Consider the following 27,074-nt stretch of genomic DNA (forward strand, 5'->3'; position numbering starts at 1 on the left):
AAAAGTTGGTGAGAATTGTTGGGTCATGCTGAACTTCCTAAGCCTTCTAAAGGTGTTGGTGTGCTTTCTTGGTCATTGCTTGAGTATGGGTGGTCCAGGAGAAGTTGTTGATGTTATTTACTCCTAGGAATTTGAAGATTTCAACCATCTCTACTTTGGCACCTTCAATGCATTCCGAGATATACGTACCACTTGGCTTCTTGAAGTCAAATACTATTTCCTTTGTCTTGCTGACATTGAGAGAAAGATTGTTATCTCAACACCAGGTCACGAGGTTCGTGATCTCCTTTGTGTACTGTGTTTCATCATTATTTGATATCTGTCCCACAATTAAAAAAAAAAATTGGGAAATATGTCCCATAATGGTGTCGTCGCGAATTTGTAAATTGAATTAGTATTGTACATGGCTGCATAGTCGTGGGTGTACAAAGAGTAAAGAAGGGGCACATAGCTTGTGTGGTAGCTATATGGAATGAGCTGCCTGAGGAGGAAGTGAGGCGGGTACTATCACAATATTTAAGAAGCATTTAGACAGATTCATACAGTTGGTTTAGAGAGATATGGGCTAGATGCAGGCCGATAGTTCTAATGTAGTTGGTCAACAAGTTGGTGTGAGGGGCCTGCTTCCACACTGTATGACTCTATGACTCTATTTATTTTGTAGTGTGATTTACGTATAATTTATATTTTTGTATATTGTCTGTGCCTACATGATTGTGATGCTCCTGTAAGAAATTTCTTTATTGTATCTGCACCTCACTGTGCTTACATATATGGCAATAAACTTGACATGACTTGAAATGGGTGGTGGGTAGTCAGCAAGCCCTTGTTGGGCTGAAGGGCCTGGAACACTGGTGTATCGCTTTATGATTTCTATGATATTTTAACACAGAAAAAGCATTGCATGTGAAATTCTAAGCAAATTCTTTCTACGATTAAGTCATTTTATGCTTAAGATAAAATTATCTTCTTTTGATCTTAATGTACAGTATGTTATTTTGCAACAACAAAAAAGCTGTGAGAAAATGTGACCAACCTGGCCTGTACTGCTCAGGTCCTACCTCTGGGAAAATAAAGTTTATTTCATTATCTTTTTTTAAGTTCTTTATATTTTACTCATAATCCTTTTACTAAAATCCAGCATCATAAGTGGGATTTACAATATTTAGGAGTGGGCTTGTCTCATTCTGTTAATCCTTTTGAATTGAAAACTGAATGGAAAACCTCAGTAATCCTAAATTTGAGTTTAAGTAGTTTAGAAAGTATGGCTTATTCCTTTCATTTTTTTTTATAGTATTCCTCCATTGATGCTGACCAGCCATTGTTTCAGCCATTCCCTTCAGAAATTTTCTTTCAGAACTATAAACCCTGTGAAATTTATGAGGTTCCACTGAATCTCCGAAACCATGACCAGGTAAGGAAACGTTGGGCAAATCAAAGAAGTTGCATGGAAAGTTCTATCTATCTGTTTGATGATTAATTTAACTGTTTTGGTGTTGAGGTTTTCCTTTGATTAGTATTGCCAAATTGGTAAGAGATTATAGACAATAGACAATCGATGCAGGAGGAGGTCATTCGGCCCATCGAGCCAGCACCGCCAATCAATGTGATCATGGCTGATCATTCTCAATCAGTACCCCGTTCTTGCCTTCTCCCCATACCCCCTGACTCCGCTAGCCTTAAGAACTCTATCTAGCTCTCTCTTGAATGCATTCAGAGAATTGGCCTCCACTGCCTTCTGAGGCAGAGAATTCCACAGATTCACAACTCTCTGACTGAAAAAGTTTTTCCTCATTTCAGTTCTAAATGGTCTACCCCATATTCTTAAACTGTGGCCCCTTGTTCTGGACTCCCCCAACATTGGGAACACGTTTCCTGCCTCTAACGTGTCCAACCCCTTAATAATCTTATACGTTTCGATAAGATCCCCTCTCATCTTTCTAAATTCCAGTGTATACAAGCCTAGCATCTCAGTCTTCATCTTTTACATCTAATCCAATCCATTGCCAAGACACAAATGTGTTTGACATAAGGAAATGTGTTTGACATAAGGAAATGCAAAGAGTGATGCTTGGGACAGGTGTCAGAAATTGACGCTGGTATTTGTAGGATGTATTGAATTATGAAATTTGATCAATGTTGAGATCAATTGTAATTAGAGCAATTCCAGATTGATTCCTTTAATATTTTTTGTCTTCTATTTATTTGACATTTAATAATATACTGTATTTCGCAATGTGGTTATATACTGAACAATTTTTAAGAAATATTTTTACTTAGCCTGATGTTTGTACGATTGACTTTCTCACTTTGTTGGGGGCCTATTAAGGAAAATTTGGAATTGCAAGATAAAGAAAGAAAGATTTTATATGGATGCAGTTCTTTTCCTGACTTCTGGGTGTCCCAATGCACTTCTTTGTGAGTTAAGTATTTTTTAAAGTGCAATAACTTCAGGAAATTGTGAGACCTCTCTGACCTTTCCTTAAAGGTGCTTTTACATTGGTTGAACAATACTGAATGATCAACCTTAATATTGTGCTTCAGAAGCTTGGATGTTGAGTCTGAAAGGAGGGTCGCAACACCAAACTTCACCTATCCACATTCTCCAGAGATGCTGCCTGACCTGCTGAGTTACTCCAACAATTTGTGGCCTTTTTGGATATGGTTTAAATCCTTGATGATGTGACTCAGAATTGACTTGAGTTAAAACCAATTGATCGGAGAGAGGTAGAAGGGATCATTATTCTGCAGAAATATGTGCTGAAGGAATTTTGATGGTACAAAGGTGTTGCTATCTACCATATCTTAAAGGGATAATTGCTATTATGATTTTTTTCCCCTTCAAAACTCCATGGCAACTTTTGACAACATAAGAGTGGATTTATGAAGAATCAAAGGTTTAAAAAAATTGATAAGTTATATCTAGTCTCTTGGGACTAGTGAGCAATCACATTCTCTGTTGTATCAGTTGCATTCTGTTAAAAGTAATTCCAGGTCAGCTTTACTTGAAAATCGTAGCCATCATGTGGTTAGCTGTGGATTATTTCAGGTAAATAGAAACCTTCAACAAAATCTCTGGTAACACTAAGCCTAATGGCAGCTACTGTATTGGCTAAATATTGCATTTTAAATAGGGAAGTTTTGCTAAGGCTGCTGATAGTCTTGCAGTAAAGAACATTTGCAGTTATAGTACAGATGTTTGTTGTGTATAAGATGAAAGCAGTAGTTTGGTGTCTTCTTCCACTGCTGATTATTGCTGATGTTGGAAAACTTGGAAAACTTTCCAAAGATATTCTGCTTTGGATATTTGGAGTGAATTAAACTATTCCAGAATTATACTGGATGAATTACACAAGTGCAGATGGCCTGAAACTGCTTTTGAACCCAGTGATAATTTTTCCTAAACATCGAGGAATGGAAGTTCTACCCACTTTCACAGTGCAATTCATCCAAAGTGATGAAAAATAGTGCGCAGATTGCGGAATATAAAAACCCCAAATTATAGCACATTGATTTTTTGTGATCTTTTGTGTACATTAAAAGGCCACCCTCAAAAATCCGTACTGTATTTTTCCACTAATTTGTAGAGATTTATGAGGCATTGAAGAGGCTCTTAGAATTAAATTTTAGTTCCGAATGTATTATTAAATAGGATACAACGTAGCAAAGGATACGGTAATGAAATTTGGCACAAGGAATGATGGCATAGATTATTTTTTAAATGGGGAGAGGATTCAGAAATCGGAGGTGCAAAGAAAGGTACTTGGGAGTTTTAGTGCAGTATTCTCAAAAGGTAAATTTGCAGAAGAAATGTGTAGGAAGGAACTGCAGATGCTGGTTTAAACCAAAGATAGACACAAAAAGCTGGAGTAACTCGGCAGGACAGGCAGCATCTCTGGAGAGAAAGAATGGGTGACGTTTCGGGTCGAGACGTCGAGAATTGAGTTATTCCAGCTTTTTGTGTCTATTTTATGTAAATTTGCAGGATGTCGGCAGTAAGAAAAGCAAATGCATTTATTTTGAGAGGACGAGTGTATAAGAGCAAGATTGAAATGCTGAGGTTTTCTTAAGAACATTCAGTAGTTTCTGTTAATGGTGCATATGATTTGAATGAAACGGCAGACCAGTTAAACAAGTATTTTGGTTTTGTCTTTTCTAAGGAAGATGCAAACAATCTCCCAGAAATACTAGGGGATCGAGGATCTTGTGGGAGGGAGGAACTGATGTGAATCCACATTAGTCAGGAAATGGTGTTAGGTAAACTGCTGGGACTGAAGGCAGATAAATCCCAAGGGCCTGATGGTCTGCATTCCAGAGTACTCAAGGAGGTGGCCCTAGAAATTGTGGATGCATTGATGATCATTTTCCAATGTTCTATAGACTCTGGATCCGTTCATGTGGACTGGAGGGTAGCCAATATAACCCCAATTTTTAAGAAAGGAGGGAGAGAGAAAACGGGGAATTATAAACCAGTTAGCCGCACATCGGTAGTGGGGAAGATGCTTGGGTCGATTATTAAAGATGTACTAGCAGTGCATTTGGAAAGCAGTGACGGGATTGGTCAAAGTCAGCATGGATTTATGAAGGGAAAAATGTGCTTGACTAATCTTATGGAATTTTTTGAGGATGTAACAAGTAGAATGGATAAGGGAGAGCCAGTGGATGTGGTATATCTGGACTTTCAAAAAGCCTTTAACAAGGTCCCGCACAAGAGATGAGTGTGCAAAATTAGAGCACATGGTATTGGGGGTATGGGTATTGACATGAATAAAAAACTGGTTGGCAGACAGGAAGCAAAGAGTAGGATTTAATGGGTGTTTTTCAGAATGGCAGGCAGTGACTAGTGGGATGCCGCAGGGTTCAGTGCTGGGACTCCAGTTATTTATGATATATATTAACGATTTAGATGAGGGAATTAAATGTAACATCTCCAAGTTTGCAGATGACACAAAGCTGGGTGGCAGTGTGAGCTATGAGGAGGATGCTATGAGGCTGCAGGATAATTTGGATAGGTTGGGTGAGTGGGCAGATGCATGGCAGATGCAGTATAATGTGGATAAATGTGAGATTATCCACTTTGATGGCAAGAACAAGAAGGCAGATTATTATCTGAATGGTATCAGATTAGGAAAAGGGGAGGTACAACGAGACATGGGTGTCCTTGTACATCAGTCATTGAAAGTAAGCATGCAGGTACAGCAGGCAGTGAAGAAAACAAATGGCATGTTGGCCTTCATAGTGAGGATTTGAGTATAGGAGCAAGGAAGTCTTACTGCAGTTGCTTGTATTCACTGGAATTTAGAAGGATGAGAGGAGATCTCTTGGAAACATATAAAATTCTTGAGGGATTGGATAGGCTAGATGCAGGAAAAATGTTCCCAATGTTGGGGAAGTCCAGAACCAGGGGTCACAGTTTAAGAATAAGGGGTAGGCCATTTAGGACTGAGATGAGGAAAACCTTTTTCACCCAGAGAGTTGTGAATCTGGAATTCTCCACTACAGAAGGCAGTGGAGGCCAATTCACTGGATGTTTTCAAGAGAGTTAGATTTAACTCTTGGGGCTATTGGATTCAAGGGATAAGGGGAGAAAGCAGGAACGGGGTACTGATTTTGGATGATCAGCCATAATCATGTTGAATTGCGGTGCTGGCTCGAAGGGCCAAATGGCATACTCCTGCACCTATTTATGTTTCAGTTTCTTAAAAAAAATGTAATTAGGTACATTCAAAATTCTCAAGCTGCCAACAAGTTATTTGAACATTTTGTCTCTGTTGTTTATCAAGGTCTTTTTATTACTGATTGATATAACATTATGTTGCCATATCCACTATATACTGAATTTTGAATAAGTGTGTTTACTGTTGTATAACATACCCTTTCCACTATGTGAAATGAGTGTTTTCATTTGTAATTTTATCTTATTTCATTAAATGTATTTTTAGGTTCCACGAATGGTTAAAGTTATTCAGGACGATTCTCCGTATTTCAGAATTGTCTGTCCCAGTGATGTTGGTCGTAAAGTAGCACCTGGCATGGTCACCACATTCAAGCTCGTTTTCACACCAGAGGAAAACAAGGTGTGTGATTGCAAATGAGTTGTACTGAAAATGTCATTAATTTATTGCAAAGAATTAGAATCTCGAGGGGTTAAATTGGATAGTGTTGTACTCAATTTCTTTGGAATGCATAAAAATTGGATCTGAGATGCACATGAACAGCTGTGAGGTAAAGTGTATAAGATGCCATCAAGTTGTTTTCACATTTCTGCCTAACAAGCATTGGCAGCAATAAGTATATGCAGATCATGATGCCTGTTAGTGTGAAATGCTGATTAGTCATCGGGTTTGCCTTTTTCCAGTACGCACTCCAGCCAATTCTATGTCTCAAACAGCACTTGCTACTGTTTGAAAAAGCTGAAATTCAGTTTAGTTTAGTTTATTGTCCTGTGTACCGAGGTACAGTGAAAAGCTTTTGTTGCATGCCATCCAGTCAGCAGAAAGACAATACATGATTACATTCAAGTCTTTACAATACATAGATACATGATAAAGGAATAATGTTTAGTGCAAGATAAAGCCAGCAAAGTCCGATCAAGGATAGTCCGAGGGTCACCAATGAGGTAAATAGTAGTTCAGCACTGGTCTGGTTGTGGTCGGATGAAATGAAAGTGAAGAACAGGATAAAATGGAATGAGAAGGATGTAAAGGAATAGGAGGAGAGAGTCTACAACATAAATATCCCTTCCTACCCTGTCACTAAGTGATCAAATATACTTAAACCTTGTGCATTCACTTTTCACTAACGGCACACTTTTTATTTTTCATCAGCCACTGACTTACAAGAGTAAAGTGCACACTGTAATCTAATTTGATGTTCAGTAATTTAATCATGACTCCAAGGAATTGAATTTCAGTACCAGAGTACAACCCTTGAATGCCACTGTATCGTTGGTGTATGCGACCAAGAATGGATATCTAATCCGTTGTATTTAAATCTCTTCGTGGGCTCGCGCATGTCCATTAATGTATTCTTCTTCATCGCCCTTCTCAACAGTCCCATTGTGTACTCTCTCTATTTACAGCCCATTGAAATGATATAATGGAGCAACTGCAATGCCTTGGCACATGCATTATACTGGATAAGTTCTCAGCTAGCTCACACATTGAGAAATATCCTTTAAGCACTGACATACTGTGGAGTGCCCACCTGGCAAATATTGACATGATTCTATCTGACCCCTATCCTAAATTTCAATAACAGCTGTAAAAGAAAATTGTGCTCTTGACAATAAATTAAACTAATCTGAATTTGTTGATTGAGTATTTATAGGTTGGCAGATAAATACTTGGTAGGAAAAATATTGAAGGTAGCTCAGATTGAAACAATCATATATTTTCACAAAGAGAAAATAGCAGCCAGCACAAAGGGGCAATCCTGCCTGACAAGCCTCCAAAGAATGTATTTCCAGTGGTACAGACATGGTAAATCGGGGAAATACTGTGAATTTGGTGTGCATTGACTTTAGGAAGGCCTTTTGACAGCTACCACTGGAGAATATCAGCAGATAAGAATATGATATTGTGGGACAATCAGAATTAGGTTAGAGTTAAAGTATATAATCAGACTTGGATATCAACTTTAGGAGAATGATGCTAAAATTTGCAGATGATACCAAAATAAATGAAATGGGGTATAGTTTTAAAACGTCAATGTGAAGCATTTTTTGTTAAAAATAATCTTCAAAATGTGGAAGTGCAGGGAAGTAATCCGAGGACCATAAGAGAAGGTGCAACATCAGAGCTTTAAAATTAGCTTCTCATTTTTTTTAAACAGAAATACTGAATGAAATTCCAGATAATAATACAAAAACTATTGATAATAAAATCCAAAAGAAAAGAGTGAGCCTTTGCATTTCCATGATAATCCTTCAACAACTGTTTTATGGAACATTAGACTCGATACTAAATATATTGAAGGTTGAGAGAGAATTAAATAATTGAAAGAAGAATAAATTACTGCAAATCATCAGAATTTTAGAATAAGAAAATATAAATTTAAATAAAGTTTGAGAAGTGGGTCTCTTACAGTTTACAAAATAGCACGAGAGCAGTGAGTGTGCAAATGTCCTTTCAGTTGACGTTCAAGATTACTTTGCATAGCTCATTTAAAGGACTTTGGATGGCATATTGAATAACCTTTTTGCTGACATGGATAAAAGGCATCTGATTGGGTCAAATGAGCTGTTTAATCTCATCTCCTGTGCTCCTGTCCCACACTATCACACAAAACTGAAGTAGATTGAAAAAGCAATATTTTGCCATCCTTCTATGAGAAGTGATCATGGTCAAGACAAGCAAGCTCATAACTCAAAAGTCTAACTGAGGGTGAAAGTGAGGCATTGTTAAGATTATGAACTAATTGTAAAACATGCCAGGTACTCTTATCTTTCCGAGATGTGGGGCAATCCCACCAGAAAATAATGCTGGTTTCCTCCACCATATACCAGAAACCCTCCTCACTTTCACCTCAATACCAATACACTATGCAGCCTTAAGGTAGGCAGGAAGGACTCCAAAATCTTGTTTCTATCAACTTACACCATTGACGGAAATTTCCCAATCACATCACTACTCCTATTGAAATGGCTTTTCTACGATCTTCACAAGGCCATCAAGGATACCAAGGGACAATACCAGTACAAACCTGAGTCCTGATATAATCATTCGGACATCCGCAGACTGTGGCAAGGCCTGAATATTAGTAGAGGTGTTGGCATGCCTTCTTGTCTATTGCATTAATGTGGTTGGTTGTTGTGTTTGATATTTCACTGGATTCAGACAACAGAGTTTGTTTCACTAGGTATTTTGTTACACTGCTAAATAATTGTATGCCCCGTATATCCCCGTACACACTCGCATACCCCGAGTATACAGCAGAGCACGCTGCAGGATGTTCCTACATACATTCGCGTATCCCCGTACGTACTCGCGAACACAGCAGAGCACGCCACAGGATGTTCCTATTCTTGATCCCATGGGCCCATTCGCGACATGGTCCAGGACTGGGACTCTCTCTTCAAAAGGGCGCCCGACACCATCCTTTATGGCATTTGTTATCTGAGCAGACCATGCCACTGCCCCCTCCCCGAACCAATCATAAGCCCCCTTGTTTGCAATGTTTCTGCACTACTAGTGCCAGGGGGCGTAGGTAGTCAACCCAACTATTGCTGTTGTGTTTTGTTCACCAATGCTATGCTATGGATCCAGTGACAGAAGAGGGTGAGCTGATTGCTGGGTCCAGGAGTTTGGAGATGAGTTTGGATAGGATTATGGTTTTGAAGGCAGAGATAATGGATAAATAGGAGTCCTTATCGTCTAGGTGTTCCATAGATAAGTTTAGAGTGAGGAAGTTGTGATCTGTTGTGGACCTGTTGTGATGGTAAGCAAACTACAGTTGTTCAAAGCTGGCTGGGAAGTTGAGTTAATTTGTGCTGTGACCAGTCTCTCGAAGCACTTCATGATGGTTGATGTCAGAACCACTGACGGTAGTCATTAAGGCAGGCTACCCTTCTTTGGGATCTGGATGATTGTGATCTTAAAGCAGGTGGGGAGCTCAGAATGGAATAGTGAGAGTTTAAAGATGTCTGTGAATATCACTTCCAACTGATCTGAACAAGTCCTGATGACATGATCAGGGACTCCATTATCTGGGACAGTTGCTTTCTGTAGAATCACTCTCAGGAAGGCCAGTGTTACAACTGTCACAGGAACGGTCAGTGTAGACGCACCTGAGACTGGTGGGGTGGGTGATTCTCCTCCACCAACCTTCTGTTCAAAGTGGGTGTTGAATGCAATGAGCTCATTTGGGAGGGACCCTTTGTTGCCAGCGAAACCGTTGCTTTGTAGCCCATCATAGCGTGCAAGCCTTGCTGCGATCAACAGGAATTCATGTCATTGTCTCAGGACTCCATTTGGCCTGGAATTCCCTCTTGGCATCCTTATTGGCTGTGCCAAGGTCGTAGATAGATTTCCTATTCTGGACAGAATCGTTTGACTTGAATACTACAGACTTGGACTTCACCTGAGAGTGGACCTCGCGTTTCATCATGGTTCATAAAAGGTGTTGCATTTGATGATGAAACATATTCCTTGGTCTGATTTCCATACTAAAGACAATAAACTTCTGCAGTAAGTTCTTATTTCAGTAGTTCTGCAGTAGTTTTTGCAATAACCTCTTATTACTAAAGGGGTATATTCTTGGACACCAGTGTTATGCAATATTATTGTGTGTTAAGCACAAAAATATTTATTAACAAGATGTGGTTTTGTACCTTGTACCTAAGCAAAAGACATGGGATATTGGGATTTAGTTTAGTTTGGAGATACAGCCTGGAAACACGCCGTTCGGCCCATGGAGTCCACTCTGACCATCGATCACCCAGTTCACACTTGTTCTATGTTATCCCATATTCTCTTGCACCTCCTACACACTCGGGGAAATTTACAGAGGCCAATTAGCTTACAAACCCATGGATATGAGATTAAACCTACACAGCCATGGGAGAATGTTCAAACTCCACACACACAGCATCCGAGGTCAGGGTACAATCTGGATCTCTGGCGCTATGAGGCAGCTGCTCTACCAGGTGCACCACCTGCTACCATTTGCTTTAACATTTTTTGGTATATGGGGATTTATGAAATATGGTATAGCAGAAGACCTTTGTACTTAAACTAAAACGATACTTTTAGTTGTTTTGAATCACCGTTAAAAGACTGCTTGGTGTTTATAACACAGAAACCTATTGTGAATGCAGCTACTTGCTCATGAAGTAAAGGAGTAAATTATATTGATCAATGATTTATTTACATCACGTTTTTTGAATTACAAAATAATGCTGGAAATGATAAAATAATGTTAATGTAAAATTATTGAAAACCTTAATTAATGTTGTATCAAAGGTTATGTGGAAATTAGCCTAGATTAGAACACCAGTTTCTTGGAGTTATCCCAAGGAGTTTATTCTCTAGTGCCAGGAGTTGTTTCTGTTTTTAAAAGTAGCTACCATTAATCTAGAAATATGGATCATTGCTCAAAAGTAATTTAATAGTAATGACCCATAATCTCCAAAATAGCTAAACTGGGATTACCTGATGCTGGGCTTCTCTAATAGAGTGGGATATTGGTCCATAATGAGATGTTCTGCTAAATATGTTAGGCAACAGGCTTCGGTTTAACATCTGGGAGTTCGGCTTGCTTCTATTCGGTGCCTAATGTTGAGCTATCTGAATAATTGGTCAAAATGCTAGGAATAATTCTTGGAGGCTGCTCCTGAGGCTGATGTGCTTCATAGCTCATGAGGACCCCTCTTCCATAATTTTCTTCGCATCCTCTATGGGTTCCTTGCTGACTTCACAGGCTTAGATGCTGGTGCAAACATTGTTCTGGGCCCAGTGCTTTAGTGTTCGCTGTTTTTTAAACCACTTATCCAAATTGGAGCACATATTTCTCTCATTAAAATTTAATTTGAAATTTAAAGTTTATGTCTTAATCTACATTGACTAAGAATGTTTCTGGCATTACTTAAACATCTTAGCTTAATCTTAAGAACCAAATGCACTCATAAATCAAGCTGATTGCTGTAATTTCCATATTTCCCATTGGTAACAGTGGCAAATAAATTAACGACATAAAGACGTTGTTTAAAAATTCCATAAAGCCTAAGAGCAGTGCTGCCAATTTATTCCAGCATTACTTAAAGACTAGTTTTCATTGATCCAAGATTTTTTTTGTTGTCCATATGGATGATTTGACAGTATTCATTTGAATAAGTGAGAAAAATTGTATTGGTCCTGTTTTCTGAGAGAAACTCAGTTTCTGAATTCTCTGCCTCATGTGGATAAGAATTAAATAATCAATTCCTCAACTACTGTTTCATTCTATCTTTTATTTCAGGACTATTTCCATGAATTGATGTGTGTAACCGAGAGAGAGAAGTTTTTGGTGCCTGTAAAAGCTATTGGAGCACGTGCTATTTTGGATTTTCCTGACCAAATCAACTTTTCAGTGTGTCCAGTCAAATACAACTCTCAGAAAACTCTTCTGGTTCGGAACATTGGTAACAGGGCAGCCAGGTTCATCCTGCAGACCAATAAGTAAGAGCTGTTGCCCTGCCTTTATGAATATTTGATGTATAAAGAAAGAATAGAATAATTACTGGAGATTCAGTGTACATAGCTTGAATGTTGTGATATGACTCCTAAAACATTTGAAAGTGCTCCTCTTCCAACACACTGCTGTTATTTTAGAAAATTAATATCATAGAGAAATAGTCATACAGCATGGAAGTATGCTCTTTGGCCCAACTTGTCTATGCCGACCAATATGTTTATCTGAGCTGGTTGGCTTATCCGACAGCAGTTCCCCTTGACCCAAAGTCTGTGAGCCCTCACTGTGGATGAAGTGTTACTAGATGGAACCATTTTAATCTAGATTTTCCCAAGTGTCTCAATTAATGGGCTGTAGCACTTGAAGCACTTATTCTGATCTTCCTTCCCGTACTTTTCCTCAAATTGTTCTGTGCAGTAAACTTCAAAGCTGACCTGGCCTTATTTTCTTATATTTAATTGCATTAAAAGAATGTGTATGTCTCCCCTGCTTGCCTTTGTGAAGGGCACAGTGTCTGGATCAAATCCATCACCTTATCCGTTTCAATTTCCCTAAAAGTCTCACATGAGTGTGGGTCAGCTTTATGGATTGATCTGCTTGCTTATAACAGGCAAACAAGACATTGGGTTCATAGATCATCAGTTATGCTTATTGGCTGAAGCCTCTGTCCACGTTTTTGAGACTTGCTTCAGTAATGTCAGAATTCATTTCATCACTGACCTGTATTGCACTTGAAATTGTGCTGCTCAGTCACTTGAAAGAAGAGTTTGCCATGGAATGTAATGGTAGGCTTTTCCAGATGTAGCTTTGTGCATCACTCTCCATGTTAATTGTGAGGCTTAGGTTGTCACAAGCTGAAGAATAATAGTCTTTTACTCTGCAATGTTTCAGAATTAGATCTAGCTTTTAGAGAATATTCACCAAACAAAAGACCGTGTACAAGCTATAACTTGGGGAGGTTGAGGGGAAGACCTGATAGAAGTACATAAAATTATGAGAGGGTAGACAATCACAATCTTTTTACTCAGGGCAGAAATGTCAAAGACTAGAGGGCATAGTTTTAAGGTGAGAGGGGCAAAGTTTAAAGGAAATGTGCGGGGCAAGCTTTTATTTAGAGGGTGGTGGGTGCCTGGAAACTGCTGCCAGGGGTAGTGGTGGAGACAGATGCGAGAGTGGAATTTAAGTGGCCTATAGATAGGTGCATGGATATGCAGGGAAAGGAAAGTTATGGATCATGTGCAGGCAAATGAGATGAGTTTATTTTGGCATTGTGTTCAGCAAGGGCATGTTGATCAATGGACCTATTTCTGTTCCATACTGTTTCATATTTTACATCTACATACCCCTAAATCTAGAAATGTCCTGATCTATTGGAATTGTCAAGTTCTGGAAAGATTCTGTAATTGCCACATGTTTCAAGTATCTCTTTCTGTGCTTTTCCCATCTGTATAGGGAGCTGCAGGCAGAAACTCAGGTGAATTCTCTCACCCCTGAGAGAAATTACAATATTTCCATCTCCATTCCAAGTCCACTTTAAAGTACAGGTTTTCATTTTTGCAGGTTCAGATCTTTAGTCTCATATGTACCAAGGTAGACATTACTGCATAGTGCTGGGGATATGCACATTTGCTGATTTTTCTTTTTTAGGGCTTGATTAATCTATCTTTCGAGCATATTTATCCTCCACCCACCCTGCTCCTCGTAATGTCAAAATTCCTATTGGAATCCTCACCAGGACCCATTCATCTAGGTTCTAGCTAGGTTCATGGATGTGCTGGTGAATTATGAAAAAATGGCTGCACATTATCTTTACAGCATTTTTTGACAAAAACAACAGTGCTTTTATTTTCCCACATAACATTCCTAGCTAACCAACCTACTGGGAGTTTGTGTTATTACAGGAAAGTCAAGTAATAGTGTTGCTTAGACAAATCAAAAGTAATGTCTTTTTATTAATAATTAAAACAGAAAATGAAAAAGACACACTGGTAAAAGAGAGAGTTAACCTTCTGAAATATTCTTTATTACCTGATTGCAATGTTCACTTCTGGAGTTTAAGTAATACAACCACATTTGTTCAATCCAGTTTTTCATTTTCTCTTGTTTATACCTTCCATTACAAAATTTAACATTAAATTTACCATATACACTTCTTTTTGGTTCCACTTTGCTGGTTTTAGAATTTTTCAATTTGATTGATGCCGAGTTATTGTGCTATGTTCACTTGGAACCCAGTATCTATAGAGGGCACTGTGGTATTTCCACTCACACTTGCACCAGTTTGCAGTGGACAACCTTAAAAGAGGCAAGAATGAATTGATCCAATAGTGGATGCTTTGCAATGGCTTGCCACTACAATGTCAGGGAAATTATGTTTCATATTTTGTATATCTTGATCTGCTCAGTGCAATTTATTGTCATGTACAAACTTGACCACTTATTCAGCATTTCTGAATCAAAATTATGTTGGAGGTGTTAATTGTTCTAATACTGAAACCAAGGATTCAAATACATGATAGTGAGCCTTCAGGGGCAGCATGTTCCTGTTAGAGTGAAGGACAAGGCTGATAGGATTAGGGAAGCTTGGATGACAAGAGGTATTGAGGCTGAACTTAGGCTCTTACCCCTTTTTAAATTTTCTGTCTTATTACTACTTCTAGAGACTTCAGTTACCTCTGGCATTCTCCTGCACTTTAACCATGCATACATTTCTAATTTGTTGAATCCACCCTCTCCCACTATTTAGTTTAAAGCCCTATTGCAACCCTAGTTATGCAGTTCACCAAGACCCTGGACCCAGTAGGGTTGTCCCAGTGGCAGCTGTCCCATCGGAACAGCTCCCTCCTTCCACAATTCTGATGCCAATGCCCCACAAATCCATACCCACTTCTACCGCACCAATCTTTGAGCCATGTTTTCAACTCTTTAATCTTCTTGACCCTATGTCATTTTGCTCGTGGGTCATGTAGGAATTCAGGGATTATTATCTTTTTGGTTCAGCTTTCTAATTTAGTCCCGAGCTGCTCAAATTCCCTCAGCAGAACCTCCTTCCTTGCTCTACCTATGTCATTGGTACCAATATGGACCATGACGATTTGTTCTTTTCCCTACCACTCCAGGTCAGATGAGATGTACTGAACCTGGGCAGAAGGCAGGCAACACAGCCTTTGGTTCTCTCAATCCTTGCACCAGAGAATCATGTCTATTCCCCTTACTATACTATCCCCAATGACAACTACATAGAGTCATAGAGTGGTAGAGTGATACAGTGTGGAAACAGGCCCTTCGGCCCAACTTGCCCACACCGGCCAACAATGTCCCAGCTACACTAGTTCCACTTACCTGCGCTTGGTCCATAACCCTCAAACCATTCCAATTCATGTACCTGTCCAACTGTTTCTTAAATGATGGGATAGTCCCAGCCTCAACTACGTCCTCTGGCAGCTTGTTCCATACACCCACCACCCTCTGTGAAAAAGTTACCCCTCGGATTCCTAGTAAGTCTTTTCCCCTTCACCTTGAACCTATGTCCTCTGGTCCTCGATTCCCCTACTCTGGGCAAAAGACTGTGCATCTACCCGATCTATTCCTCATGATCTTGTATACCTCTATAAGATCTCCCCTCATCCTCCTACGCTCCATAGAATAGAGACCCAGCCTACTCAACCTCTCCCTATAGCTCACACCTTCTAGTCCTGGCAACATCCTTGTAAATCCTTTCTGAACCCTTTCAAGCTTGACAATATCTTTCCTATAACATGGTGTACATGTCTCTTCTCTCTCCCCTCTTCAATGGCTCACTGATCCACGGTGCCATGGTTAGATTGCTAATCCTCCTACAACCGCCACGCTCATCTGCACAGGGAGCAAGAATTTCAGTTCCACTAGACAAGCTCAAGGAACATACTTAAGCAAGACATACTTACGAAGAAAATCTGAAAGGAAAAAGGTGTGATGAAATAGCTTTGGCCGAGAAGACTAAGGGGAATTCAAAAAGATTTTATGTATATTAGGGGAAAAAGAAAGTGGAGAGAGAATGAGGCCCTTCAGAAACCAAAGTGGCCATCCATGTGTGGAGCTGTCCAAGATGGATTAGGTCTTCGCTGAATATTTCTCCTCTTTTTTACTGTGAAGAAAGACATTGGTAACTTGAGAAAGTTAATGGAGATGTCTTGAGGACAGGCTGTATTACAGTCAAGGAGGTGCTGGACGTCCTAAGATTTATGAAGCTAGATCAATCCTCCAAGGCCTAATCAGATATATGCAAAGACACTGTGGAGGCTGGCGAAGAAAATGTATGGGTTCTGGCTGAGATATATGAACCATTGTACATGGGGGTGAGGTGCCTGAAGACTGGAGAGCGACTAATGCTGTGCATCCATTTAAGAAGATTAGGATAGTCAGCATTGTTTTGTGCGTGGATGATCGTATTTCACAAATTTGAATGAAGATTTTGAAGAAGTAATCAAGATGGTTAGTCATCGAGTCATAAAGACAGAAACCGGTCCTGAGGATGCGGCCAGGGACTCCATCCGGGTCAGTTTCTTTCCTTGGATAAACAATTAGGAAGGCCGAATTTATGTCTGCCACAGTAACCGTTAGTGCAGGCGCACCCGAGGCTAACTGGATGTTCCATCACTGACATCTCCGGGTGGCGTCACCAGCACTAGCTGCCTCACCAACAGTCTATCTGTCCTTTATTCTGTTTTTGTTATTTTAAGTATGTGATAAAAGTATGTTTTAGTGTTTCTTGGTTTGTTTTATGTGGGGAGGGTGGGGAATTGGGGGACACTTTTTTTCAATCTCTTACCTCGACGGAGATGCGATTTTTCTCCGTATCGGATCTCCATCCCACTGCGGCCTAACATTGAGGAGTTGGCGGCCTATCCTGGTGACCGGCCCGGCGCTTCAAGCCACGGGCACGGCGCGGACTTTAACATCGGAAGCTGCGATCCTTTGCCGAGGATCGACTGTGGAGAGCTCCAACCGCGGGGCCTGTGGACTTTAACATCGGGAAACCCGTGGTCTCTGGGAAGAAGAGGCCGACTTGGGACCTCCAATCCCGCAGAGAATTTGTCAACCATCCCAACGCGGGATTTCGATCATCTCGGCGTGAGGGCCTGGACAGTCGGCAGCGGCTACTACGGATGGTTCAACAGCCCCGACCGCGGGTGAACAAAGAGGAAGATGATTGAACTTTATTAACTTCCATCACAGTGAGGAATGTGGAGTCTGCTGTGGTGGATGTTTATGTTAAATTTTATTTTATGTGGCTGTGTGTCTTGCTTCTTTTTACTTAGTATTGCTGTATGATAACTCAAATTTCACTGTACCTTAATTGGTACATATGACAATTAAATTGAATCTTGAATCTTAAATTGAAGGTGCATCTAAGTTTATAGCATAATGAATAAGGCAGGGATAAACTGGTGCAACTTATGATTATAAAGTGGGTGCCTCAACAGAAGGATAGCTCAAGACAAGCAGGACTTCTGTGTGCTTGAAATCCACCGAGGAAATGCATAAGGACCAGGCGGGCTGTACAGCTGAAGCCCAAGGAATTGGTGCGCTGTGCGGCTGGACACACAAGGACCTAGCTGACCGCGTGGGCTGTAATGGGGTAGCCGCCAGGCCGGCCCTTGCTCATCCCCCGAAGACCAGAGATCGGAGAGAAGGGAGCTGGCGACGATGGATGTGAGGCGTGCATACTGCTGTCTGGCCTCAAGGTCGGCTGGTGGAGTCGTCCCTGGGGCACAAATTTGAATGGATGAGGAGAGGGACGTTGGTTCTGTGGACAATCCAGACGTCCAAGGAAGGTGACCTGCACTTCTTGCAATATTTTAATTTTACACCTGTATTCGGAGGCCCTGCAGCAGCCTGCGGCTCGCCTGGATCGGACACCCTTTTTAAAGCCTAGAGTGCGGATTGGACTTTTAAAATGGTGCCAAAATTTGGCGCCACTTGCATGCGGTCTCTGGACTATTTCTGTACACGTTGCTAATCAGTGATTGTGTTTAGATATGGCAAAACATTATGGAATTATATGCAAAAAAAGGGATTTCACTGCATTTGCACATGACAATAATGCACCATTGACCATTTAATAGAATTTTTATATCTACAATTATCAAAAATTCAGGATTGACTGGAACTAAAGGAGGAAAAGAAAGAGAATTGTAGCAGTGTTGATTTTATCAAAGAAGCACAAAGCAGATGATGCAAGGAGAAAACATCTTGTTTGAATTGAGGACCAGAGGAAAAGTAGCAGATTGAAAAAATAAAAGATACTAAAAACTGCAACAAATGTCAGGAGTAAGATTTAGTTTAAATAATTTAGTTCTTAAATTAATTAAAGAAAGAAAAAAGGACATTGAAAAAAGTTCAAACGGGCAACTTACAATATGGTTACATGCAGAGATCAGGTAATATTAAATCGAATCACAAGGTAGTCTGCAAATGTACAGCTGGTAAGTAGCCAGCTAGGCAAAAACTTGGACAAACACGTACCGAGCTCAAACTCTTTAAATAGAGCCAGTGGATATGGCTAAAATATTCAATGCATATTTCAGATCTACTTTTACAAAGGAAGCAGATAGTTGGAAGTTTACACTAAGTGAATTTATGGACAGGATAAGAATAATCCGAGAAGCTGTTTGAAAAGATTAGCATTACATCTTGCAGAAAAAGCAGTAAAAATAGCAAGAGCATTGGTTAAAATGTGATGTTTGTGAAATAGGTGCTTGTACTGCTGGAAAGGTGTCCAGGGCCTGACTAATGTTCTGCTGACAGGAATTCAAATCCCACTGTTCCAGTTGGGGAATTTTTATTTTGATAATGAATTAAATAAATATGAAATAAAATTAATATGTTTGACAAGCATGAAAACACTAGATTGTTGTAAAATTTAATTACTGTGAATTTTGGGAAGTTAAATTCTGTCCCTACTCGGTTTGGTTATGTAACCAAAGGCTCCAAGCAATGGAATGGCTCTGACTGCCCTTTGAAATGGCTTAGCAAACCAAGCAATCATATCAAGTCACTACTAAAAATAGTAGAAAATTCAAAAGGATATGTCTTTTTTAGATAAAGACCAGGATAATGGTATATCCCATCCTACTGATCTGTAATCCTTTCCCCACCAATACTGGGAGAAGTATCAAAATTGAAATAACTCCCACTGACACAATCATATCCATGGAAAAATATCTTTCAGCTTTTTCCTCGCACTCCTTCATCACCAACCTTTGGTAATTCCTGACCCATTGGAATACAGACTGTCTCCTCCAACACCATTGATATTGAGGACAGATCAGCTGAATATATAGCAGGTATACTGTTGGGAGAGAATGTACATTGGTAGGCAAAAGTATCATGGGAATACATTAAATAAGCAGTTAAAATCTTGTTGATTACTACCACGTTTAACTGATGAATCAGAACTTGGGGAAAACTGTATGAGGAAAGCAGGATCTAATCTGTTAGGAGAATGTCACAGAAGATCCGAAATGACATGACTGATCGTTCGTCCAGAGAGGCTATATGGATGGAGATGAAAAATAAAAAGAGGATTATCACCTTGATGGGAGTGTACTCTAGGGCCCCAAATAGAAGACTGGGAACTTGGGGTAGTCAATGGAAGCGTCTTGAAAGCAGACAGTATTATGACTGAGGAGGTGCTGACGGTCCTGACACTTATGAAAGTAGACAAATCTCCTGGGCCTAATCAGATATATCCAAGGACACTGTGAGAAGCAAGAGAGGAGATTGCAGGTGCCTGGCTGAGATTTGTGAATCATCATTAAATACAGGTGAGGTGCCAGAAGACTGGAGGGTGGCAAATGTTTTGCCTCTATTCAAGAAGGGTTACAGAGAAAACACAGGGAGCTACAGAGCAGTAGGTCTAACAACTGTGGTCTGAAGGTTACCAGAGAGTGTTCTAAGGGATAAGATATACATGCATTTAGATGGACAAGGGCTGATTAGGGGTAGTCAGCATGGTTTTGGCCGTGGGAGTGTATCTCACGAACCTGATTTCGTTTTTTGAAGATGTGAGGTTGATGAGGGCAGAGCGGGCTAGTAAACTCTGGTCCCTCAACACCTTTCAATCTGCTTCTCTGTTTTTTCTACCAAATTAAATGACCTTGCATGTTCCATCTACACATCCTTGGTGAATCACTTAGATATCCCCTTGAAGCCTTGTGGATACTGTAGAATCACTGAGCGAAAACTGTTTTGGATATATACAAGTTATAACATTTTCGATTTCCAGGGATATGTAAGCTGGTTGGGGATGCATTATATGAAATAGGAGAATTTGAATTTTTATCAAAATAAACTGGTAAGGATGTGTAAAATAAGGATGTGTACATTAAAGTGATATTGCAAGTGAGTAGTGGTCTTTGCGCCTTTTAAACAAAAGTGAGATCACAATAGTTGTTATGTGCATCAGCTGCAAGTCTGTGCCTTACATTATTTGTTATTTGTTATTTCTCACAGGCCATTCAATGTGGCACCCATCCATGGAAACCTGGACATTGGGGAGAGCGTGCAAGTGACGATAGAATTCATTCCACAGTGTATTGGGGACCATTGTGAGGATCTAATGATACATTTGGATACAGGTTAGACCAATGTCTAATATGGCACCAACTGTCTTGTAATTTCTAACATTAAATGCTTTCGTTGCAATAAATTGTGTGCTGCACAGAAAATTGGTCCATTAGAGAGTCAGAGTGGACAGCTATGTGCTGAGCCGGAAGAAATGGGGGAGATATTAAACAATTTCTTTTCTTCGGTATTCACCGAGGAGAAGGATATTGAATTATGTGAGGTAAGCGAAACAAGTAGAGTAGTGATGGAAATTATGAGGATTAAAGAAGAGGAGGTACGGACACTTTTGAAAAATATAAAAGTGGATAAGTCTCCAGGTCCTGATAGGATATTCCCTAGGACATTGAGGGAAGTTAGTGCAGAAATAGCAGGGGCTATGACGGAAATATTTCAAACGTCATTAGAAACGGGGATGGTGCCGGAAGATTGGCGCATTGCGCATGTTGTGCCTTTGTTTAAAAAAGGTTCTAAAAGTAAACCTAGCAATTATAGACCTATTAGTTTGACGTCTGTGGTGGGAAAATTAATGGAAAAGATACTTAGGGACAATATATATAATTATTTGGATAAACAAGGCCTGATTAGAAACAGTCAACCTGGATTTGTGCCTGGAAGGTCATGTTTGACTAATCTTCTTGAATTTTTTGAAGAGGTTACCAGGGAAATTGATAAGGGCAAGGCTGTGGATGTTGCCTATATGGACTTCAGTAAGGCATTTGACAAGGTTCCACATGGAAGGTTGATTAAGAAGGTTAAATCGTTGGGTATTAATAGTGAGGTTGCAAGATGGATTCAACAATGGCTGAATGGGAGATACCAGAGGTTAAGGGTTGACAATTGTATGTCAGGTTGGAGGCCAGTGTCTAGTGGAGTACCCCAAGGATCTGTGTTGGGTCCACTGTTGTTTGTCATTTACATTAATGATCTGGATGATAGTGTGGCAAATTGGATTAGTAAATATGCAGATGATACTAAGATAGGTGGTGTAGTTAATAATGAAGTAGAGTTTCAAAGTCTACAGAGAGACTTGGGCCTTTTGGAAGGGTGGGCTGAAAGATGGCAGATGGAGTTTAATGCTGATAAGTGTGAGGTGCTGCATTTTGGTAGGACAAATCAAAATAGGACGTACAGGGTAAATGGTAGGGAATTGAGGAATGCAGTGGAACAGAGGGATCTGGGAATAACTGTGCATTGTTCCCTGAAGGTGGAATCTCATGTGGATAGGGTGGTGAAGAAGGCGTTTGGTATGCTTGCCTTTATAAATCAGAGCATCGAGTATAGAAGTTGGGATGTAATGTTAAAATTGTACAGGGCATTGGTGAGGCCAAATCTGGAGTATGGTGTGCTGTTCTGGTCGCCAAATTATAGGAAGGATGTCGACAAAATGGAGAGGGTACAGAGGAGATTTACAAGAATGTTGCCTGGGTTTCAGCACTTAAGCTACAGAGAGAGGTTGAACAGGTTGGGTCTTTATTCTTTGGAGCGTAGAAGGTTGAGGGGGGACTTGATAGAGGTTTTTAAAATTTTAAGAGGGACGGACAGAGTTGACGTGGGTAGGCTTTTCCCCTTGAGAGTGGGGAAGATTTCAACAAGGGGACATAACTTTAGAATTGAGGGACAAAAGTTTAGGGGTAACATGAGGGGTAATTTCTTTACTCAGAGGGTGGTGGCTGTATGGAATGGGCTTCCGGTGGAAGTGGTGGAGGCAGGCTCGATTTTATTATTTAAGAGTAAATTGGATAGGTATATGGATAAGAGGGGATTAGAGGGTTATGGTCTGAGAGCAGGTAGATGAGACTAGGTCAGAGAGAGTGGTCGGCGTGGACTGGTAGGGCTGAACGGGCCTGTTTCCGTGCTGTAGTTGTTATATGGTTATATGGTTATATGATCAGAGACTGGCAGATTTAATAGACCGCTTATATTGAGTCATATCTTCAGTAGGCTACTCTGACTGGAAGTGTGGGCAGGATCTTTAGATCATCAAAGATATTGTCGAGGCATCTGAGGAAATGTCACATGGTGTTCTTGGATTGTTATTGTAGGAAATTATCTGTGTGTCAGGCAATTTATTTAATCACGATGCAAACAGCATCATAGACTTGGAAAAACCTATCAAAGGCATTACAGTACTACACTCCACTTATACTGTATATCCAAATCCCCATTTTCAGGTCAGATACCATGAAATGTTTCCTTCCATTAAAATGCACTTAACGCATACTTTTCCCATCCTTATAATTTTCTATTTAAGGACATTTTCCAAAGCAATTTGATTTATGAAGTGAAGTCATTTTGACTGGTCAGCTGGTTTTCTTTGAGAATTCGATTAGTAGGTTAAGGGATGAGTCAGTGGATATGTTGTACTTGGATCCCAGGAGGTTTTTGATAATTTCCTACAAAATGAAGTGGGTTAACAAGGTTCAACCACAGGAAATGGGGGTAAAAAAATCCAATGTGCATTGAGAATTAATTATTTGACATGAGGAGCAAGTTTTCATGGTTGGAATAGTTGGGTACAGACAATAGACAATAGGTGCAGGAGTAGGTCATTCGGCCCTTCGAGCCAGCACCACCATTCAATGTGATCATGGCTGATCATTCTCAATCAGTACCCCGTTCCTGCCTTCTCCCCATACCCCCTGACTCCGCTATCCTTAAAAGCTCTATCTAGCTCTCTCTTGAATGCATTCAGAGAATTGGCCTCCACTGCCTTCTGGGGCAGAGAATTCCACAGATTTACAACTCTCTGACTGAAAAAGTTTTTCTCATCTCCGTTCTAAATGGCTTACCCCTTATTCTTAAACTGTGACCCCTGGTTCTGGACTCCCCCAACATTGGGAACATGTTTCTTGCCTCTTAACTTGTCCAACCCCTTAATAATCTTATATGTTTCAATAAGATCCCCTCTCATCCGTCTAAATTCCAGTGTATACAAGCCTAGTCGCTCCAGTCTTTCAACATACGACAGTCCCGCCATTCCGGGAATTAACCTAGTAAACCTACGCTGCACGCCCTCAATAGCAAGAATATCCTTCCTCAAATTTGGAGACCAAAACTGCACACAGTACTCCCGGTGTGGTCTCACTAGGGCTCTGTACAACTGCAGAAGGACCTCTTTGCTCCTATACTCAACTCCTCTTGTTATGAAGGCCAACATTCCATTAGCTTTCTTCACTGCCTGCTGTACCTGCATGCTTCCTTTCAGTGACTGCTGCACTAGGACACCCAGATCTCGTTGTACATCCCTTTTTCCTAACTTGACACCATTCAGATAATAATTTGCCTTCCTATTCTTGCCACCAAAGTGGATAACCTCACACTTATCCACATTAAACTGTATCTGCCATGCATCCGCCCACTCACACAACCTGTCTAAGTGACCCTGCAACCTCATAGCATCTTCCTCACAGTTCACACTGCCACCCAGCTTTGTATCATCTGCAAATTTGTTAATGTTACTTTTAATCCCTTCATCCAAGTAATTAATGCATATTGTAAATAGCTGCGGTCCCAGCACCGAGCCTTGCGGTACCCTACTTAGTCACTGCCTGCCATTCTGAAAGGGACCCATTTATCCCCACTCTTTGCTTTCTGTCTGCCAACCAATTTTCTATCCATATCAGTACCCTACCCCCAATACCATGTGCTCTAATTTTGCCCACTAATCTCCTATGTGGGTCCTTGTCGAAGGCTTTCTGAAAGTCAAGGTACACTACATCCACCGGCACTCCCCTGTCAATTTTCCGAGTTACATCCTCAAAAAATTCCAGAAGATTAGTCAAGTATGATTTCCCCTTCGTAAATCCATGCTGACTCGGAACGATCCTGTTACTGCTATCTAAATGCTCCGCAATTTTGTCTTTTATAATTGACTCCTGCATCTTCCCCACCACTGATGTCAGACTGACTGGTTTATAATTTCCTGTTTTCTCTCTCCCTCCTTTCTTAAAAAGTGGGATAATATTAGCTACCGTCCAATCCACAGGAACTGATCCTGAATCTATAGAACATTGAAAAATGATCTCCAATGCTTCCACTATTTCTAGAGCCACCTCCTTAAGTACCCTGGGATGCAGACCATCAGGCCCTGGGAATTTATCAGCCTTCAGTCCCATCAGTCTACCCAACACCATTTCCTGCCTAATGTGAATTTCCTTCAGTTCCTCCGTCACCCTAGGATCTCTGGCCACTAGAACATCTGGGAGATTGTTTGTATCTTCCTTAGTGAAGACAGATCCAAAGTACCGGTTCAACCCGTCTGCCATTTCCTTGTTTCCCATAATAAATTCCCCTGCTTCTGTCTTCAAGGGACCCACATTTGCCTTAACTATTTTTTTCCTCTTCACATACCTTCTAAAGCTTTTCCTATCCTCCTTTATATTATTGGCCTCATACCTCATCTTTTCTCCCTGTATTGCCTTTTTAGTTATCTTCTGTTGCTCTTTAAAAGAGTCCCAATCCTCTGGCTTCCCGCTCTTCTTTGCTATGTTATACTTCTTCTCTTTTATTTTTATGCTGTCCTTGACTTCCCTTGTCAGCCACGGGTGCCTCTTACTCCCCTTAGAATCTTTCCTCCTCTTTGGGATGAATTGACCCTGCAACTTCTGCATTATTCCCAGGAATACCTGCCACTGCTGTTCCTCCGTCTTCCCTGCTAGGGCCTCCTTCCAGTCAAATCTGGCCAGCGCCTGCCTCATACCTCTGTAATCCCCTTTGCTATACTGTAATACTAACACTTCCGATTTTCCCTTCTCCCTCTCAATTTGTAGATTAAAACTTATCATATTATGATCACTGCCTCCTAATGGCTCTTTTACCTTGAGTTCCCTTATCAGATCAGGTTCATTACACAACACTAAATCCAGAATTGCCTTCTCCCTGGTCGGCTCCAGTACAACCTGTTTTAAGAATCCATCTCAGAGGCACTCCACAAACTCTCTTTCCTGGAGTCCATTACCAACCTGATTTTCCCAGTCTACCTGCATGTTGAAATCTCCCATAACCGCCGTAGCATTACATTTGCGACATGCCAATTTTAGCTCTTGATTCAACTTGCACCCTATGTCGAGGCTACTGTTTGGGGGCCTGTAGATAACTCCCATTAGGGTCTTTTTACCCTTACAATTCCTCATTTCTATCCATACTGATTCTACATCTCCTGATTCGATGTCACTGCTTGCAAGGGAGTGAATATCATTCCATACCAACAGAGTGACCACACCCCCTCTGCCCACCTGTCTATCTTTACGATAGGTCGTATACCCCTGAATATTCAGTTCCCAGCCCTGGTCCTCTTGTAGTCATGTCTCTGTAATTCCCACAACACATACAGAGTAGTGCGAAGTCTGTCTTGTTTCAGTGATGAGGTCGGGTTGTGGTTAAGGTTGTACAGGGTAGGTTCAACACCTGATGGTTGATGGGACGAGCTGTTCTTGAGCATGGAGGGTCCTGTACTTTCCTCCCGATAGTAGCAGCAAGAAGAGAGTGGTGTTGGCTTTGAAGGTATTAGCCGCTTTCTTGAGGCAGCGCTTCCTTCGAACCCTGTTGATGGTGAGGAAGTCATTACCTGTGATGAACCAGCAATATCCACCACTTTCTGCAGTCTCTATGTTCGTGAACGTGTCCCGAACTGGCTGAAGAACACCAAATATACCTGAACACCTGCTAGCGGTGCCCTCACTGATTACACACCATCACTACAATGAAACGTATTCGAAAAAACAGCTAACAGGATAAACTGAAGTTCCTTGTTATTACATAATCCTTATCCCTCTATTACCTGCACATCTACAGTATGTGTCTATCTAAAAGTCTCTTAAACACCACTATCATATGTGCCTCCACCGTGGCAATGCGTTTCAGGCCTCCACCACTCTACGTGTAAAAAAACATCCCAATTAAACTCACCCTCTCTCCCCTTATAGCTATGCCATCAAGTGTTGGACATTTCCACCCTGGGAAAAGTTCTATGTTATCTCACTTTCACATCCACTCCGTGCCCACGAGGGCAAATTTATGGAGGCTAATTAACCTACAAACTCGTACATCTTTGGGATGTGGGAGGAGATTGTCGCACCCGCAGGAAACACACATGTCTCAGGGAAAACATACAAACTCCACACGGACTGCTCCCGGGGTCAGATCGAACCTGGGTCTCCGGCACTATCAGGCCACAACTCTACCAGCTGTGCCTCTGTGTCGCCCTCCAGGCGCCCACATGTTTCCTGCATTCATTGAAAGAATGCTGCACTTGCTCTGCAAAGCCTTCTTTAGTTTACTCAAGGTAAAGAAACTGT

The 27,074-nt window shown here is 40.7% G+C and overlaps 1 protein-coding gene across 1 annotated transcript in view; it reads left to right on the plus strand.

The window, feature by feature from the left end:
• The window catches only part of hydin (HYDIN axonemal central pair apparatus protein), a 382,743-nt gene that overhangs the window by 28,433 nt on the left and 327,236 nt on the right, over positions 1-27,074 (plus strand). Inside the window, exons 4-7 of the mRNA XM_078401540.1 lie at positions 1,295-1,414; positions 5,943-6,077; positions 11,956-12,155; positions 20,665-20,789. Coding sequence (XP_078257666.1) covers positions 1,295-1,414; positions 5,943-6,077; positions 11,956-12,155; positions 20,665-20,789 — 580 coding nt within the window. The remainder of the gene's footprint in view (positions 1-1,294; positions 1,415-5,942; positions 6,078-11,955; positions 12,156-20,664; positions 20,790-27,074) is intronic.

Source organism: Rhinoraja longicauda, chromosome 6, assembly GCF_053455715.1.
Source record: "Rhinoraja longicauda isolate Sanriku21f chromosome 6, sRhiLon1.1, whole genome shotgun sequence".
NCBI classification, from domain to species: Eukaryota; Metazoa; Chordata; class Chondrichthyes; order Rajiformes; family Arhynchobatidae; genus Rhinoraja; species Rhinoraja longicauda.